General features: G+C 34.8%; 1 protein-coding gene across 2 annotated transcripts in view; it reads right to left on the bottom strand.

Annotated features, from left to right (window-relative positions):
* Window positions 1-20,212, bottom strand: part of LOC113114784 (serine/threonine-protein kinase DCLK1) — a 30,436-nt gene extending 10,224 nt beyond the window's left edge. The window contains exons 1-5 of one of the 2 annotated variants that reach the window (XM_026281796.1): window positions 19,772-20,212; window positions 18,977-19,361; window positions 16,219-16,565; window positions 5,008-5,107; window positions 4,047-4,163 (exon numbers count right to left, since the gene is read on the bottom strand). In XM_026281796.1, coding sequence (XP_026137581.1) covers window positions 4,047-4,163; window positions 5,008-5,107; window positions 16,219-16,565; window positions 18,977-19,334 — 922 coding nt within the window. In that variant the 5' untranslated portion in view covers window positions 19,335-19,361; window positions 19,772-20,212. Of the gene's footprint in view, window positions 1-678; window positions 1,634-4,046; window positions 4,164-5,007; window positions 5,108-16,218; window positions 16,566-18,976; window positions 19,362-19,771 lie in introns of those variants that run through there. The other variant, XM_026281797.1, reaches the window with a different exon arrangement.
* Between the last annotated feature and the right edge of the window lie 418 nt (window positions 20,213-20,630).

Below are 20,630 nucleotides of genomic sequence, written 5' to 3' on the forward strand. Positions count from 1 at the left end.
ATCATTGCTTGGTTCCATTTGCTTAATTGTCTCAAAAACAATAAAAAAAAGTTTACATAATGCAAAAAAAAATATATTATAATTAGAATATTATATTTTTTTTTCCACTGAAAATACTTTAACAAAACGAAGGTTTTAATGACAATTCCTTGCTTCCATTGCAATGAATTAATTGTCATAAATTATAATAATATTTGTAATATTTTATATATATATATATATATATATATATATATATATATATATATATATATATAATTAAAAATAATAAACTAATAATTGAATTACAATATACTATTATTAAACACAAACTGTCAGTATGACAGTATATAAACAATATAAATACAGGTAAGTACAGGCTACCTCAGACTATGTTCAATAACTTACACAAGGAAGCTCAATATAAATAATAATAAAACAAATATGTGAAATATGTAGCATTATTATTGCAAGCATTGACCACTAAAAAACTTTCACTACAAATAGATCTTTTAATATTCGAAGCATGCATATAATGCTTAGGAATATGTTGAAACAAGTATAACAGCCAAGAAAAATCTGCAAAGCATAAATATGAACCCTTCATTCAGTGATGATGCTAAACTAAAAAATGAACTCATTTCATTCTTCTACACCACCTCTAACAAGAAAAACTAAATCAAATTCAAAATTTCTCACCTTTATGAACCTTCTGCACAAACCCATTTGTCCTAACTGCTAAAGAGTGCAGCAGGCTGCCAGAGCAAACTGCGATTCCTCCTGCGCTCATAGTGAGAGTATGAATGAGAATGGGAGAGGAGGAGAGGATGTATGTCTGCTGGATGAACATAGGCAGCTCTTCTACGCACACCTTGCGTCATGAACAGCCACGGAGGGAGGAGCTTAGCTCATAAACATGCCATAATCTAGTTGCAGCGCTGTCTGTGTGGGTGACTATAAAGATCTCCAAAAAAATCCCATGGCAAAACACTCTGAACGGCGTAAGTGCAGCCAAACGGATGACGTGGTGTTTTGAGTGGACATCTGAAGTATCTCAAACACTGTGTGAATACAAATAAAGCAGTTTGAAGATATGATTATGCCATGATTCAGAACTATGGCCACTAATATGATTTCTTTCAGAGCTCCTCAAAACACATTAAGTAAGATATAATTCCATCTCAGTCTCAGATGTCAATACTCTGTGTTTGTGTGTCACTGTGATCTGAATATCGTGCTCTTCTGGTCATCTGTGTACACCATCACAGCCTGACATAATTCAGCATGAGTGAGAGTGCATCATCATGTTATTTTGGGGATGAGCAACAGGTTTTTGAAGGACTATCAGATCAGGCATCATTCATGTGTGTGATTACCAAATGATAAACTTAGACAGAGTTCATAGTGACAGGGAACAGCAGTGAGAACTTCACTTTCAAACTGGATCTCAAGATGCAAGATGCAATCTCCACATGTATAGTAAAGGTTGTCAGCAGATCTTACAGACTAAATTACACAACGACCAAACCACACAAGCACCCAATGTACTGTCAGCGATGTTTTTAGGGTTCAACCTCAAGACACAGACTCGGACTCAGGACAGACACTGCATCACTTAAAAAGAAAAGCTAGATCTTAAACTGCATCATATGTTCTGATTTAAATATGTAGGTTACTTACATGAAAAACTATAAATTACATAATATGTTAATTATATAAATTAAGATATAATATATAATATTAATATAGAACATAAAAAAATAAAAAATCAATATAAATCATATATTTCACCTCATTCATTTATGAGTAAGATATTGTGCTGAGCTGACACCCAGAAGGAGATGACTAATATCAGCTAACATCAAACATCAGTCCCTGATGATCCACTATCCAGCAAATTAAGTAATATCCATATTTCATAACTTTAGCTTAGTCCACTACTATTCTTGACTCTAATAATTTGGAAAAATCTGAACAAAGGCACCAGAAAATATATTACCAGCCAAAGAATTTCAAATTGAAATAGCTGTTCTTTATATATATATATATATATATATATATATATATATATATATATATACAAAAAAATAAATTATTTCAGCTAGTTGCCAACATTTTTTTATTTAATTTGAACTAAAACTCATTGAAAATAAAAAACTAAAATACAGAAATTTTATCTAAAATTAAAATAAAAAAACAAAACACAAACAAAATTTAATTAAAAATAATAATAAAACTATAATATATATGTATCAATGACCCTAAAATAACACTAGTGCTGTTTGAACGAGCTTTCAGGTCAATAAAAAAACAATTACACTAGATTTGTTTGACCAGACCTCATGGCAGATCATTCTGCCAGAGTTTGAAAGCGTTAGATTTGTAAACAGGTACTGCTTTCCATATTTCATTCACACTCTCGCCTGGTAGCCAAACAAGTCTGTTCGCCCAAAACAACATAATCAATATCCCTCGTAAACAATTTGGCCCAGTCACCCAAATTATGCCCACCTGTGTCGTTTCCACACTGTGTCAACCATTTGAGGTTGATACTCAGTACCAACAGCACACACAGCTAGACGGTTCTGAGGACTCAATTTGTATCTGGCTGAAATACAAAATGTGAAGAACAGGCCCAGCTGAAGCACAATAATAGTTCTGTTTTTGTTGTTGTTTTTGACATGTCTCTCTAAAGCTTACTGAGTGATGAAAGCCTGGTGTTTGCCTGGAACATCAACATCAGGGAGTGATGATTCATGATCTATTCCAGGAAAAATAATGAAACCTAGATCAATTGGATGTTCATTTTGTGCAGTTTTTGTTCCCTGTTTATGAACCCTGCTGAAAAAGAAAAAAAAACGGTCTAATCTGGTCTGCCAGTTAGGCAGGCCAGTTTTAGGTTTAGAATAGAATAGAATAGAATAGAATAGAATAGAATAGAATAGAATAGAATAGAATAGAATAGAATAGAATAGAATAGAATAGCTTTAGATAACTGGATCATCACAAAAAATAATAGAATAAAGTAGAATAAAATAGAATAGAATAGAATAAAGGAGAACATAGCAGGAGAATAGAATAGATTTTAAACAACAGATTAGAAAAAACTGAATAGGACAGAATAAACTAGAAGAATACAACATAGAATAGAATAGAATAGAATAGAATAGAATAGAATAAAGGAGAACAGAATAAAGAAGTACAAAATAAGAACAGAATAAGACAATATAGAACAAAAATAGAATAGAACAGTATAACCTAGAAGAAAACAATAGAATGGATCATAATAAGAATAAAAGAGAACATAACAGATCAAAACCGAATAGAATAGAACAATACAGAAGAGAACATAATAGAACACAATGGAATACAATAGAGTATAAATGAATAGAACAATTGAAAATAAGTAGATTGAAATATAGAATAGAATAGAATAAAATAGAATAGAATAGAATATTATTACTATTCTAAAAATGGTTTGGCTGATAGTGATTTTAGAGTTGAAGGTATTTGCTTGAAGGTAGCAAATGAAACTATTCATTCCTTGGTAAGCAAAAAATGGTTCAATAATCTAAATATACATTATCTTAATCCATTCATCTCATCATCCACTGATGTAAAAGTTAGTTTTGTCATTAACAGAATTCTGCTGAAAGTTCCAGCTAAGCAGACAATTACACTCCATCAACACCAAACACAGGCATCACAGTGGCTTGAACACTGAAACATCTCATTAAATTAATCTGTTAATTGCCAGAGGAGCTCATTAGAGATGGAGAGATTGAGAATGTGTAACGGGTGTCAGCTAAATCATGGGACATTACTCCTCAAACACATCTTCTGAGAATCAAAGAGATATGAAGGTAATTAAGGCTACAAACTGCAACACTCCACACTCATCCATGGTTCAAAATGTACAACTTTGAATTTGCGACTGCAATGAATCAACTAACAAGTACCCAGTTTAGCAGTGTCAGCATATTATACCCAACTCAGAGTTTACAGCTACAGGAATGCTTTTATAAGCATGATTAAATTAATCATCAGTCTGCTGTAAAGACCCAAACCTGAGCTACTGGAACCAGGGGACTTGCTCCTTCTTGACGGTCCACCACTACGGGGAGAGCAGCGGCCCTGCATTGAAGAAATACGGCCATAGGACTGCGACTTCACCACTCTGCATTCTGAGAAAGCAGCAAAAGACAAACAAATCTGAATTCAGTCTGCTTTTACTTCAGAGGCCTCAGCACATCTTCCCCCCATCCAGCTCTACCCTATGAGCCTCCTGTCTCCATAAAACACACAGAAGAACGTCTCATCTGTGTGGACGACCTGATGTCACCACCGATCAATCTACCGCAACCTCAGTCTGACCCAAACATGTCAGTCTGACATACTGGAGGTCTGATCAGAGGAGATCTGACCGGCTGGTTTGCTCTCGGACCACATGCACAGAATCAATATATCTATAAATAGGATTTTAAAATAGCTCATAGTCTGTTGCATGATTCTGCATTTTAAATGTCAACAGCAATTAGTTTAGTTTAAAACAATTGGATAGTAACCAACTAATGTGATAATATTAGTTACAAATGTCATTCAATAATAGTACTGCTAAATAAACATTTTACCTTAATATGTTATGTTGTTTACAAAAAGCAGCATTTTAAAAATGGAAAACATTTGCTGATAATGTCACTAATGCTTTAAAATAGATGCAAATGACAACACTGCCACTGACAGCATTATTAAAATTAAAAAATAATTAAAAAACACACACGGTGAAGAGCTTATTATCAAAATTAAAATCCCAACTCTCAAATAATACAATATTAGACAAGATGTTTATTTGCAGGACAGCTTATTTAAATCTATAAATCGAATTATTAATTACTAAAACAGAATGTGAAGGACTAACTTTTAATAGTTATTGCAACCTAATATAATTTGATTTAAATTGACAATTACAGAGTTTACAAAAACTTTACAAAAAGTAAACTTTAAAAAGGGATGGAAACATTATCTTACCACTCTCATCCAACAGGAAGTCATCCTGATAGCGGAACTTCTCTGGGCCGCAGGCAATAAATATATCATCTTCGCCAAAGAAGTCCTGAAGGCATGTCACCTGCAGAATCAGCAGAGGTAGACTTATTATTTACCTTAACATCATTACATTTGAAAATAGACTTCTGTTCAAAAGTGAAAAGTTGGTTAAATTTTAAATGTTTTGTTTTAAGTCTCCTATGCTTACTTTGCTACATTTATTTGATCAAACATAGAGTAAATAGAGGAATTAGGGGTTGAACGACTATCGGTGCCGATATTAAGAATTGTTATGGTTATCGGTATCTGTCATTAACAAAATAGATTTGCTGATAAATATATATAAGACAATTTATGACATGTATTGTTATTCTTAATTTTGACATTAATTTACTTTTTTAAACCACACATATTGGTTAAAATATTGGTTATCAGTCTACTTGATCTGTAATAATCAAATCAGCATCGGCCTTGAAAATCACACATCTGTCAACCCCTAACATAAATATTGTGAAATATTATTATAATTTTAAAAGAACTGTTTTCTATTTTAATACATTTCAGTTAGTGCTGTCAAATGTTTAATCACGATTAATCGCATCCAAAATAAAAGTTTTTGTCAATGAATAAAATGAATTAAAAAGTGCAGCATTTATTTGACATTTATTGTATTTGACATTTATTGTAACATTATAAATGCCTTTATTTTTTATCAATTTAATGTGTCCTTGTTGAGTAAAAGCATCAACTATTACCTTACAGACCCCAAACTATTATATTTATATTGTAAATGTATACACAACTTTATGAGGTCCTAATACAGATGAATATATTAAATTTCACCAATTTCCAATATTATTGAAAAAATATATCTGCAGCTTGTACATGGATGCATTTTCATTGTAAAGATAGTAGGCTAAATAAATACATTAGGCTGAAATAGGCTGAATAAAATAATCCATTCATCTGAAGGCAATAATTCAAGGCTCAGATGTCAATAAAATCAGCATCTCAAACTGTGTTTAACATGCTCATTCTAAAGGACAGTGATCACTGATTCATACAGCTGCATGAATGAGAAGGCAGTTTAGCATCTCACTTTAAAGTATCATTTACACATATGAATGAGAACATGTTGCTGTAGCAACAATGACATCATCACCAAGATCAGAGTAAGATGATTCAGTCAGGTGGCAAAAAATGACCTAATGCTCTAATGCAGAATGCAAAAAAGTGCACGTTCCAATATCCAGTGATATTACAGTAGTATAAATGCTATCACTGATGAAAGCGTCAAAAGTCTGTATAATTTTAAAATAAAATATTTTATAATATATAAAATATGTTTCTGTGGAATGAAACTAGCTAAGGAATATAATGAGGTGATAAACTATACTTAACATTAAATGCAAATTAATTCTTAGAATCAATGAAACATCATTGCACATGAAATCAAAGATTATTTTGACAATGACAGACAGAGGACAAATCTAATGAAATTCAACAATTCGTTATGTATAAATGGTTGATTACTTCAATGGTAATTATCCAAGTTAAGCCAGAGGGAGTTTTTAATAAGATACATTTTCTGTTTTGTTCTTGTTTTTTATTCATTTATTGCGCCATTAGAGCATTAGAAAAAAGTGGCAAACTGGGAATCTGCTAAATCTGGCAATCTGATCACAAGTTTTGTCTGTCGGGTTGTTCACAAAATTTCATCTTGTGCCACAAGACCAACTACTGCAAAGCATCCAAACTCTCAAGAATAAAAAGAAGTAGAGTTAGAACTAATAGGTACTGACATATAAAATAAAAAATAAAATAATAATAATAACATATCCAGTTTATTGCTTTTTCCAAGCCATAAACTGAAGCAACCATGTTTTGCGAGATATTTTTTTTAAAACTGACTGTGTGGAAAGATGCAAAGGTTTACAGACATGATTATTTTTTATTACCTTGATTAACATTCCATTTGCTTTCTTTAAATCATACAAGTTTCAAATCAAAAACTTTATGTGTTTAAAAAAAAAACTAACCTGTTTACTACAGTCAGTGCCACAATGTCTACAGCAGTGATACTTGGTTTAAATATTTAAATACATTTACAAAAAAAAACCTTGAACCTAACAAGGCAAAAACTTAATTTCTCCTGATCACCACAAGATGGCACAGACACTTCATTTTGCAGCTGCCACCGACAAAGACTATAGAACTAATTCTTACAAGCAATATTTATTCTTCTTCTGCCCAAGACATTAACATTTTCACCATCTTTCTGCTCTTGAAGCCTCGGGACTCACCTGTTATATCTCAGCACCAAAATATTATAATAATATGAAAATGTTATTTTCATCTGGGACAGTATACACAGATAAACATTAAAAATCCTGATGAAGATGACACTCACATGTAGCTCAAAAAATAAAGACCAGTCATGTTCACCGGTAATATTCACACCGACATCATTTACCCAATATGACATCAAATTATCCAGATAAACAGATTGAAAATCACAAGAAAACCTAAGACGGTCTGGAAAACTAGTAATTTTGCTTTGATTGCAAAGTCTAAATCTCGTGGCTTTAAGTCAGTCTCTTGGCAGGAACAATTTGTACCAGACATGAGCCATAAAACATGAAAACACACTCAAATCTGCTGAATTATGTTTTTAATCCATATCCGCCATCTGAAGTAGTGACTAAAACTGGCTGTACATGTAAAGAAAATTGGATTGAAGTGAAACGATGCCAGGATATGATGTACTCCATTACTTCTTAAACCTCTTAAAATATAGCAAAGCGTTTGTTTGTTTTTTACCTCAGTTAACGTTGTTGACTTTATGTGCTATTAGTTAGCAGACAGCAGCAAGTAGCTATTCCATATACAGTATCTGTGGTTAGAATGAAATAACTGGTCAGGAATATTAAAAAGTGACATGACATTCAGCCAAGTATGGTGCACCTAAGTCGTGGTATTGCCAGCCCGAGATTCGAACCCACAACCTTAAGGTTAGGAGTCAAACTCTCTAACCACTAGGCCACGACTTCCCCAAATACTCAGATATCCATTACTGTAAGCATCATTTATGAGGATTTATCATCAATAAATCAGGGCGATACAGAGATATGACCTTCTCTGAGGTTCCATAATTGTTATTAACAGCTGCATGCTGAAGTTAATGAGCACCTCCTGCAGGTTTATGTCCCGTCTGACAGGAAGCTTTTTACTGGGGTTTCCTCTCAATGCATTACTAGGATGCGGTTCATCTGTAAAGCCATTACTGACACTTATCTACAGATCCGTAATGCAGTAATGCAGAGCACACAAAGCCTTTATGAGTTTGGGATAGGATCTTTGACAAAATAAAGCTTTTTCTTTTCACCAAATTATGAAGCAGAGCGTGTAATTTGGCAAACCCTACTTGCAAGCATTCATGGATAGATCACAAAATCCAGATCAGCTCCCTTCTCATGTTTTATTTTATTTCATAAGGCTATTTGAGTGTTACGAACTGATGCACATGAATAATTCACTCAATTTTCAAGGATTCTGTTAAAGGGGAGCTTGTTCTGTTGCTTAACACCACAAACTCATTCATATTAATCAATAATAATGTACAGAAATACATACAAAAAATATATATTTATTTAATTCAATTTCATTACTGAATACAAATTACATGGCAAAAATTTTAGTTAGTAAAGTAATCCATTACATTAAACATTTTAGGTAATATAATCTCACTGTTGTTTGATTACTTTTAAAAAATATACTCCATTCTTTGTAATCAACAACACGAGAAGGATCTGCAGAGGGAGGACATTTGGTAACACTTTATAATAACTGCACACTATTAATAATTAATTAAGCATTAGTAAACGGATAATTCATAATTTATAAAGCATTAATAGACAGTAATAAGCAGTTTATAAATACAGATATAAATTATTTATTCTTGATTTAAAAGCATATCTATAATGTGTTTAATAATTGTATTTTCATACTTTATTCATGATCAATTGATAATTTCTCAATGAAGTATAGCATTATTTACAAACCAGTTATTTAGGAGTTGCCAGTGATTCATAAGATCACAAGAAATGTAGTAAATTCAGGTAGTTATAAAGCATTTAGTAGTGGTCAGTTAACTATTTATGTGAGCTCATCTAAAGTGAGGACTAGTTATGCCTTGTAAAGCATTTATAAAGGATATTTAAAGGCTCAGTTATCTTCTAAACAAAAAACGGAAACAAACACAACACAGTCATACAGAACATAGAAATATTAACAGCCTTTAAATCTCATTTGTAAAAGCTTTACAAGGCATAAATAGTCCTCACTTTAGATGAGCTCACAAAAATAGTTAACTAACAACTACATATGTTTTATAACTCCCTGAATTAACCCTGAATTACAGTAGAAATACATGTTAATAAACCATTTATTAACACTATAAGTAACTATTACTATATGTCTGAATAAAAAGATGTATGAATGCACATTTAAATAGTTTATTAATCATTTACTTACAATTTCTAAGTGATCTTATGAACCACTGACAACTCCTTAATAACTGGTGTGTAAATAATGCTATACTTAATTTAGAAATGATAAATTGATCATTAATAAAGTCATAAAAAAAAGTATTAAATACATTATAGATATGCTCTTAAATCAGGTATAAAGCATTTATATCTGTATTTATAAACTGCTTATAAATGTCTATTAATGCTTTATAAATGATGAATTAACTGTTTCCTAATGCTTAACTAATGATTAATAGCATGCAGTTATTATAAAGTGTTACCAGACATTTTAAAGGATAATAAATTTGCTGTCATAATATATTCAGTATAATGTAACTGCAGTCTGATTATGAGCATTTTAAAATGTAATACAATCTAAACACAAGTATTTAATTTTTGGAATCTGATTACGTAATCCAGATAACATATAATCAGTTATTATCCAGTACTGCAAATATTATGTATGTGTGATTCTCTACATCTCAAAACATGAATAATGGTAATGATAGCACAAACTAGGCCTTGATGTATTGGATAATTTATAGTCTTTCACACTGTGCCGTCCAAAATTTTCATTACACGAGACATATGCTATCACAGTTTTAGATCACCTGTGTGGGGGTTGTCTCCCATTTCACCAGCAGGGATTTCTCTCAGGAAATACATTAGCATATTTGCTAGAAATAGTCTGTCTGGGTTCTGAGGTTGAGTAGGGGTGGCATAGCAGCGGATCTGTCGCTGGAAGCGTGAGGGAAATCCAGGCCAGGTTGACAAAGTGCACCGGCTAGATGCTGAGAGGAAATTCGGATTAAGTGAAATTTAATCTACTATTATGATATTATCATATAAGGAAACTGCATTTCTTTTTGTTTTGGTTGAAAGTATGTTTAAATTAATCTGGTTACTTTTATTGAATACGGTTTAAACAACCATAATTTCTGTATTGAAGGATGCTTCCAACACAGCCTTAAACAAACTCACCCAAAATAAAAATGCAGCCACTATTTACTAAAGAACAAAAGGAGGATTCTGAAGAACATTTACATAGTTCTTTTCCATTCACCTGTCCATAGTGACCTTGGGCAAACTAAAAAGCAGTATAGAGTTATCTTTATCATTTGTTTTCTGTGTAGACCTGTGTTTGCCTCTCTCATAATTTACACTACATATGCAAATCGGTGGGTGTGGTTTAGCCACACTATAATGTCATAAAGTGCTACATTCCACAAGCTAACATTTTTTGGCAGACTGGCTTCAATAGGGCCTTTCGCACCTCTTTAGTTCCAGAACTAAATCTACAGTACTAAAGTACTGGGAAGATTTTGCACGAACTACTTCCCAGTACCTTTAAAAGTGTTGCATTCGCACCGACAGTGTGTACTAAGACGTGACATAAGCCAGTCAACAGCGATGTCATTTGTGAGCGACTTTCAACAACGTTAACAACAGGAGGTTGGAGGATGCTGTGATAGGAGCTGCGTTTTTGTTGTGTCTCGCGGGTTTCACAATAATGGACACGGAATGTCGACATTTACGTAAAGCGACTAAAAGAACGGAAAGGAGGACTAAGAATCTTCAACGACAACTGGCAGTGCTACATTTGCAACAAGTGCATGCACTTCAGCGTCCGTACATTTATCGCTGTTCTCCATACTTGCAAAATAAATTGACACAATGTTTACAAAATCATGGCGGGTGAGGGCGTTTTCGAACGCGTCTGGCCAATCAATGTGTACTAATTTGCTAATTTGGCTCTTTAAAAGGCAGTCCAGTACTAAAATCGCACCTAGTTCCGGCGATGTGAAAACACCCAAAACTAGGTAGTTCAACAATTAGTTCTGGTACTATGAAAAGGTTTCGGCGGTGCAAAAGGCCCTATAGTAAGCCGTTTGTAGACCACTGAGAAAGTTTTGAGTTGTGAAACTTACAGGATGTTTTTATAGTAAAATGACCACACATATGTCAAAAGATCAAGGGAATTTTGATTTCTCAATCATGACCCTTTTAAAGTCTCCCCTTCATCTACAATACTGTATGTGCTACTATAATTCAACCCGCCACCCGATGAGACTTACAGAACGAGCAATTACAGTAAAAGAAAAAAACAGATGCTTCTACAGCAGACATCTGTGCATTATCATCTGCCACAAAGCGAAATAACATTTGGGTTTTCCTAAAATGAGCTAGTACAATATGGGTAATTTCCCTGTCATAGATCTGAACCAGATCTACATATTCAGTAGTGCAGGAAAGGCAAGCCAAACATGGTAATATATGGTGCGGCTGGGAGAGTATTGATTTCCTCTCAGCAGCAGCAGCGCAGGCCGCCACATGTCCCAGCAATAACCCACAGAACATCGATCTGGACAGACTCCCACTGTTAATACTCAGAAGCTTTCACTGGGCAAATGCTGCCAGCCTGGGCTTACCGATGCCACTCAGGACCTCTTAAACACAGGTTAGAAACACATGGGCAAGACTGTGGTGGGGAATCTTTAAGACACGGACTGTTAAAGCTATAAATTATTAATAAGCATTATTTTTAATAAATACTTAAAAAAAAAAAAAAAAGGAAATGTCTGACATGACACTAGATTGATGAATTTTACTGTTTAATATCAATAAGTGACGCAGTGGGGCGCAATTGCATTGACAAAAGACCATAAGCAACTGATGCATGATACCTACACCATCAAAATACTCCCTGTGTTGGGTAAAAGCATTCTGGAGAATTATCATTTATTATTGACAGGTTTATGAGATGGAGATGTACCATAGAGTTAACCTTGAACTGCTTCCGTATTATTGTCTTTTCAGAAGATGAGAAATCTCTTCAGAAAGTTTGCAGTCCTGCAGCTGACACTTGTAGTACTTCCTTACAGCAGTTATTTTAGTACCATTGATCAAAACACATTTCCCTTAGAATCATCCTGACATGCCCCTTCAAAAGGTGACCTTTCCTGAAGAAATTTAACTGCCTATTAAGGTGAATTACATAAGCCTAGCAGTGGCAGATAATGAGTAATGACTCGCTCCATAAATGCAAGTCAGCATATTGCAGTGTTACTCACACACACCCACATGCCACTGCATGACTTTACACTGGAGCCAGTGAAGTGTCAGGACGGATTGCACTGTACATTGACACGGCTTTACAGACCTGGGCTGCGTTTCCCAAAAGCATCATAAGCTTAAGTTGATCGTAGCTCCATTAGTTTAAGTGGGTTTATGATGAACTTAAGCTTACGAAGCTTGTGGGACACACAGCCCTGACCAGGTCTGCATATATCATTCAACGGGTCGGTGTTAGGCTGGTCAGGTTCAGCAGCACCCATAGCTGGTAGATGGTGCAACTATTTTCATATTTGATTATATTATCAGTTCTTGGATTTTAGATTATTTGGATGAATTATTTCAGAAAAAAAAATTAATGAAACATCTGATTTAAAAACACCAAGAAGTGCAAATAAATGACCTAAAACCAAACACCAAAGGCTTTAAGTCTAACACATTTGCTAATAGGGTCCTATGATTTCAAAGATGCGGAATCAGAATACGGTCATAAAAATGGAAAACGTGGAATCCAGTCATAAAAATAAAATTTACCGTAACAGAATGTCATGTAATTTGATTAATTTTGGATGGTTTAAATTTTTAACAGTTGTGCAGCACTTTGCTGAAAATAAAAGGAACTGTAATACATTTATTTGATTACATTTTAAAAGATAATTAAATTAATAATGTTTATGCCTTAATTGCCTTACATTTTTACAATGTTTTTTTATTATATATACATATTATATTTAAATTTATTTTTTTCACCCATGCAATGGAATCCAGAAACATTTAAATAGAAAAAACAGAAATTGGGGAAAATAAAACAGGATTTCTGAAAATGTTTATATATTTCAGAGAGACAACATTTCAATAAATTGTTGTTAAATGATATATAGTTTCATGTTTTCAATTAATTAGACATGCTTTTTGGTTACTAAAATTAAATATGACCAAAAACGAACAGTATCCAAAAATACCAAAAACAGGAAAAAAAAAAAAAAAAAATGGAGGGAAAATAAAATGGAAATGAAAAAATATATATTTCATAGGGTCCTAGGCTGAGTTGAGAAATGCTACACCTCAAGCGAGGGCAATTACTGTATGTAGCCCTAGTGCTCTTTACAAGCAGGACATCCTGTGGGTAAATGCCTTACTCCTCCAGAATCAAAGACCCTTAAGCTGAAACTGACACAAGCAGAAAGAAGATCACAGATGAAGCATTCCTCCCATCCCGCACAGCCGCTGCTCAGCCCTTATGAGCAAGACCGCCTGTTGAAATCACATCAGTGTGGAAGCTAATATGTGAATGAAAGAGCTCTCTTAGCCTTTAAGCTAATATGTATGGCACAGACAACAGGAGACACATGCCACCCGTAGGAATTAGAGGGGAAATGTATCCTCAGGCTGGCTCACATGATAAGAATAAGCTTATATGAAGAAGCCAGTAACACCACCACAAAAGACTTCAAAAAATGGTGGATTATGATTATAACTAGAGATCACTCCACTGTGCAAATACGAAAGAAACTTATTTTTCTTTATTGCTGGCAGATTAGTATTAAAGTAAGTCTGCTATATGAGGGATAATGTACAGTCAGTCGTTCACTACTACAAAATAAAACCCCAGCAGGGAGTATGATTAGGACCCAGACGATAAGCTTTGATTAATGACCACCTGACTGAACATTATCATGCTTATCAGAACTATTTGCCAGGCAAATAAATACTTAGACATGACTAATGTAATGTAATGTAATGTAAAAGAATAGAATAGAATAGAATAGAATAGAATAGAATAGAATAGAATAGAATAGAGAGGGTTAGGCCAGGAAGCAATTTCATGTATCATTTCTAAGAGCAAAATTGAAGGCAAAATGTCCATCTTGCTAAGAGATTCCACAGTAACTGTTCCTAGATGGTCCGATCTTCTGAATTTCCGCTGCAAGAAATATCTAAAGGCACTTTTCAAAGTGCTGACTGACTATAAATCAAATGATTTGCATTAAAATTGAATTTACTGAATGATGTAGAAATAAAACAAACATGTTGACTTCTAAAGCCATTTGTGTCTATTTATCTGCCACAATAATATATTTGAGTCATCTTTATTTGAAAGCTTTTTCAAATAATTGGGTTAGTTTGCTTAATTAATCATCATAAAATGTAATAAATTAAATTACATTAATCAACTGACAGCCCTACTAATAAGCTTTTCATAAACATACATTTTGACTGTTTAAAAAAGGTTGAGCGGTGACTGTATTCATATCAAACCTAATAAAGCAGTTTTGAAAAATGTAGGATCACAATGCATCGATCCAGAAATCAATCTTCTCAGCACATCATCCCCAGCTACAGCATTGCTTTAAAGGGTGCAGTAAATGTTTCTCGAGCAGAAAATAAACAGCCATGTATACTGGAGCCTCACGTGAGAGGCCTGTTTAATTGCAGTCCTGAGCATCCATCATCCCAAGCCCGGCCTGGAACATCACCGCTACTGCACCCCTCCTGCTGCAGAGGCTGTTCCTAAGCAACCACCTCCAGCAACCAGATTGCCATGGAAACCAAAAAGAGGGAACTCAAGGAGAGGGGAGAGGCCCTCTGCATACTTGGGATGTGAGAAATTGGGGGATGTTCCAAGCTATAAATATCTGTTTGCACAATGTTCTACCTTAAATTGTGACTTATGTTTGTTTTAGTAAATGATTTCTAATGGCCTATACAATTATATGCACTGAACCATTAATATAGATAGATAGATAGAGCACAGCACTCTGTTTGTGGTCTACGGTGGGTGTAAATATAATGCCACTGAAGGCCAGTGAGTTTAAGGCCCTCTGGTGACAGCTTGTCACTTCATCAGTCTGTTCCTGCGGAGACACAGAAAGGTCACCATGACCAAGTCTCCAGCCATACGGCTGCCTCCCTCTCATCCTGTCTGATCTCATTCCTCCATCTCCTTCACCACAGTATTTACCATTATCTCCCTATCAATCTCTTTTGCTGGTATGTAAGCAACACAAACACAAATCATCTAGGGAAATTAATTTCTCAGCAAGATAACAGTAACACTTGATGAGCAAAGAGCAAAATACTGAAATCATGACAATAGGGTGGCCTTAAAGGGGACCTTGGGTGCAAAATTCACTTTTACTTGGTGTTTGCATGCATAGGCTAAATGTGTCTTGTGTGGACTCAACAACCTTACAAATCCATTCCTTTTTTAATCCCAAAAAAACAGTGTCAATTATCAAAACATTTTGATTTTCTGAGCAGTATGACGTCATACTTCTCAGGCCCCGCCTTTCCTGTATTAGCATATTTCTGCCCTTAGCCAGTTGTGCACTGTTCATTATTTTCTCCACGTTCACGCAGCTGTAGTGACAACAAGGTCTTTGCAATTAGCTTTGCTTTATTTAAGACTGAGTGTGTTATTTCTGCACCACAAACATCTCTGATCCACGCGCTTATGACAAATAAAGACTGCTTATATAGTGAATCCACTGATCTATCCAAATAGTACTTTCAAACAAACAATAGTATAATTATTACTGCAGCCGACAACACAAAAGTTCACTTATCTACATGAAACGCCCACTGTACCTACCATTTTACCATCCACTGTATAAAGCCTCTTGACCACTCCAGAGTCCAGTTTGATGGCATCTGTGATATCCGTGAGAACCTGCTCAAACGAGTGGGCTGTCTTCTTGTTGAGAAGGACACGCACGGCTTTCCGAGGCTTTACCCCACTGCGGATTATGGTTACCAGTTTGGGTCGGATGAAATCCCTGTTATCCTTGGTTTCCACAGAACCAGGCTTGGCGCTGGCCAGAGAGGTGGGCGATCGTGCCGATGCTGCGGTCCTGACATTGACTGACCAGTTGGGATTGACATTCTTAGTGTATTCCAGATTCTTGTAAGGTTCAATTGATCCACATACATAACTCTCCCCTGTGATACAAAATAATATGAGAAATAACCAGTCAGTGAGATCCAAATCAGATGCAAAAATCTTTTTGAACTGGTTGTGTAGATTGATTAAAACAATTCATGAATTTGACTGATTGGTTCTCACTAATAGTTTTTCATAAAACGTTCAAAAAAAGTATGAATGGCTCATTTACGATAAATGAATCATTCAGTCTGGTTTTGTTTACTGTTTCAAACATTTCATTAAAACTAATTTCACTGTTTAATTCCCATTTCCAGTTTCCTAGAAGAAGGAAAGTCATATGGGTTAGGAAGAACATAAAGGGTTGAAGATAAATATATATATATATATATATATATATATATATTTTTTTTTTTTTTTTTTTTTTTTTTTTTTGGTGAACTATTCATTTAACAAGACTTTCCTACAACTTCAGAGAACATCTTGCACTCTAAAAATTGCTTTCCATGTTTATTATCATATGAGAACACAGAAGAAAATCCATAAATTTGCCCACATGTGAGTTTAAGACAGTCAATGGACATAAAAGCTACTTATAATAGTCCATAATGACAGAAATGTCACACAGGGTCAAGGTTAAGTGCACGGCAGAGACTGAAATCATCTCCATCTCACTCATTTCTATTCATTCTACCCCTGGCAGCACTGAGAATGAATGAATGAATGAATGAATGAATGAATGAATGAATGAATGAATGAATGAATGAATGAACGAATGAACGAATGAAAGAATGAATTGGTGTCTTACATAAAAAAGGCACCACTGATTTGCACATCAGAGTCATTTAACACATGATTCAAGGACAAAGTTAGATATAATGATTTCAGTTCTCGGGTTTGATTTATTGGTCAACACTTAGAGGAAGGGAGTGGTATAGAGATGCAGAATCTGTTAAATATTAATGAGCTTTTTTAAATTGATACTGGTTTAAATCACAGGGCTTTCTGATATCTGCTCACAGACAATGCAAGCTTGATCCTTGCTCAGTACTATAAACTGCATGCTCTGTTTGGGGTGTCAGAAACCCCAGATATGAAACATGACTAATGCAATGACTTTCCACATAGTAGATTCTTAGATGGCTGTACATACTAAATATATTATGTGCTTACTATGTGCTATCACATGCTTATTTTCTGAAAATGTACTTACACTCAGGCCAAACAATAAGTCCAAGAAAACATATTTGGAGAAATGTAGCATTACATCACTTGCTAACTAATGAATCCTTTGCAGTGAATGGGTGCCATCAGAATGAGAATTCAAACAGCTGATAAAAGCATCACAGTAATCCACATATGATTAGTAATCCTCAGCATAACTACAGTCCATCAGTTTACATATTGTAGAGAAAAGCTGTATGTGTGTGAAACAAAAACAAATAACCATTAAGACATTTTTTACTTCAAACCATTGCTTACAGCTAAAATATGAGTCCTCTATCAACAATATTGCTTTCTTCAGTGAAAAAGTTGGCTCATCTAAATCAGGAGAGAAAAGAGCACAGATAAAGCTTTCTACAGCTCTCATCAGTGGATATATATAAGTGAATTTTAATATGAGAGGACAACAAGGGACTTTCACTGAAGAAATTATGGATTAAGGAATTGTATTTTGGCCAGAAGCGATGGTTTAAAGTTAAAACGTCTAAATGAGATTTTTTTTTTTAAACCACACAGCTTTTCACTTCGCAAGATGTTAACTGATGGTCTGGAGTTGTGTGGATTACATGTGGATTATTGTGATGTTTGTATCAGCTGTTTGGACTCTCTTTCTGACGGCACCCATTCACTGCACTTCCGAAGAAAAGATAAACTCATATACATTTTGCATTTTCAGCAATTTAAAATTATTATTATTATTATTTTGATGAACTGTTCTTTTAATGAGTTTTGATTAAATTATTTTAATAAAATAAAGGTTAATTTCAAAATAACTAATTTAATTATGACACACATCACATTTGGGGTCTCTGAGACAGTACACAGACTGTCTTTTAATTAATTAGCTGAATCTTTATGGCTTTTGATATCATCAAAATGATAATGCTCTACTGGAAATTCTCATGTTAAGGCAGTAGCTGGTGATTTAAGATGTTCAATAGCGTGTTCAATCTTGTAGACCATCTAGTACCAGCATTAAACCAGCTACAAGCTGGTCGTCAGATTTTAAAGTGGTTTTGGGACAGTTAATGGCTGGTTTCAACCAGCTAATGACCACTTTAGACTAGCTACCAGTTTCCAAAACCAGCATTTTCCAACATGGTGTCCTAATGTGGAGAACAGGTACCATCCAAACCTAGACATGTGTGATCTAATGCAAAGTTGACCATGTACAGTATGTTTAGTTGAACAAGAAACAAAAGATAGAGGTGTCCCTAAACCTCCATATCTAGACACCCAGGCTCACCTTCCACCAGCTGGTCCATGCTGGTAATCCTCGACCCGTCAATGGCATAAATGGTCCGGACGCCCTGAGGCAGATTTATGTTATCTGATAGGGAGCGGGTGAGGTCTGCGAGAAGAGCATCGAAAGACCTGAATCTTTCGGTGGAAATAGCGTACACAATCCCCTTGAAGTACCGGTCTCCATTGCGGTAGAACCGGACCCTCTTGGCTTTCTTCTCGGAGCTCAGAGCCTGTAAGGTCCGGGTTCGGTACAGGCTGCAGTGGGCGCTGTGCGTGGGGCTCGGCAGGCCGTTCGCACGTGAACCCCCACGGCTGTATCTTTGTGCTTTGTCCCGTTCGTCGAAATGCTCCAGCTCCATGTCAACACCTGGAGCTGTAGTATATCTCTGAGGGAAAATGTGGATAGATGAGGTATGCATTTGTGCCTATACTTGACTTAATACTATTACTTAAATTAATATTGCACATCTATGTTATTAAATAAGTAGCTGGAAATTTACATTTCTGTGCGCTTATCAACTGACAAAAAAATAATATAGGCTATAGATTAAAAAGACATTATATAAAATGTAATAGCCTATTCATGTTTTAAATAATAAACATGAATGTATTGTTGTTTTATACATATAACACATTTTAATAATTCATATATAACGTTGAAGTTATTTAAACACGCCCAAAGGTAAAGAACAATAAAGAAGTCGTGCTTATGTTTCATCAATTAAAAGCGATGTTAAAGCACTAATAAATGCTAAATGTGCTGACATGGTGCATCTCATAAGAATATTCATCTTACTTGTGCGCGTGTATCCGATGAGCACAGTCGATATGAAAGCACACATCTAATGGCTTGTCATCTCTTCTAGAGGATGCTATGATGGTTTTAAGAACAGGAGAAGAGAATCATGTGCTCTGCTGTGCTGGATCTGGATGTGGTGGATGGGCTGCAGCTCTTCACGCTAGACCATGCCTCGTTTCGATGCAGACTTGCAGCCTTTGTCGTATTCCTGAGGGGAGGACCCTCACTGAATGAATACGAGCGAGGGCTGCGTCTCAAAATCTAGGGAGTTGCCTACCTAGACACCAAGACTGTCCCAATGCAGGTCCTCGCGGTGGGAAGGAGACTGTCCAGCGCCGCTTGCAGTCCAGCTGAGACGAGCTATTCAAACTAACTTATAATTTATACATGTACATAAATAAATAAAAAATGAGATATGATAGCATATGCACTGAACTTTGTTGTGATTCCTCATATAATCGAGTGTCACACCCACTATTGTCCGCTTAAATCAAGCTAGATCCTTCATTGCACCAGTGAACCGCCTTCGCGACACACTAGAACCAATTAGGCCTATTTTTCATAGTTCAACAATATTATCAAAAGACTTGTGGTCGTGACTAAGTATTTTAAAAATTTTGCATAAATATTTATTATTATATAATACTGGTATATACACATAAAAAAACTACTTACAGATTACACACACACACATATAACAGATTATATTATATATCTTAAATATTTAGGCTACTGTTAGTACAAATAGTAAAACTTACTATTGATAGCCTATATTTTGAACAGTTCATTTTTGCATACTTAATTATTCACAAAATAAAAATAAAATGAAGATTTGAGATGTTTAAATCACCAAAGT

Source organism: Carassius auratus, chromosome 15 (assembly GCF_003368295.1).
Source record: "Carassius auratus strain Wakin chromosome 15, ASM336829v1, whole genome shotgun sequence".
Taxonomy (NCBI): domain Eukaryota; kingdom Metazoa; phylum Chordata; class Actinopteri; order Cypriniformes; family Cyprinidae; genus Carassius; species Carassius auratus.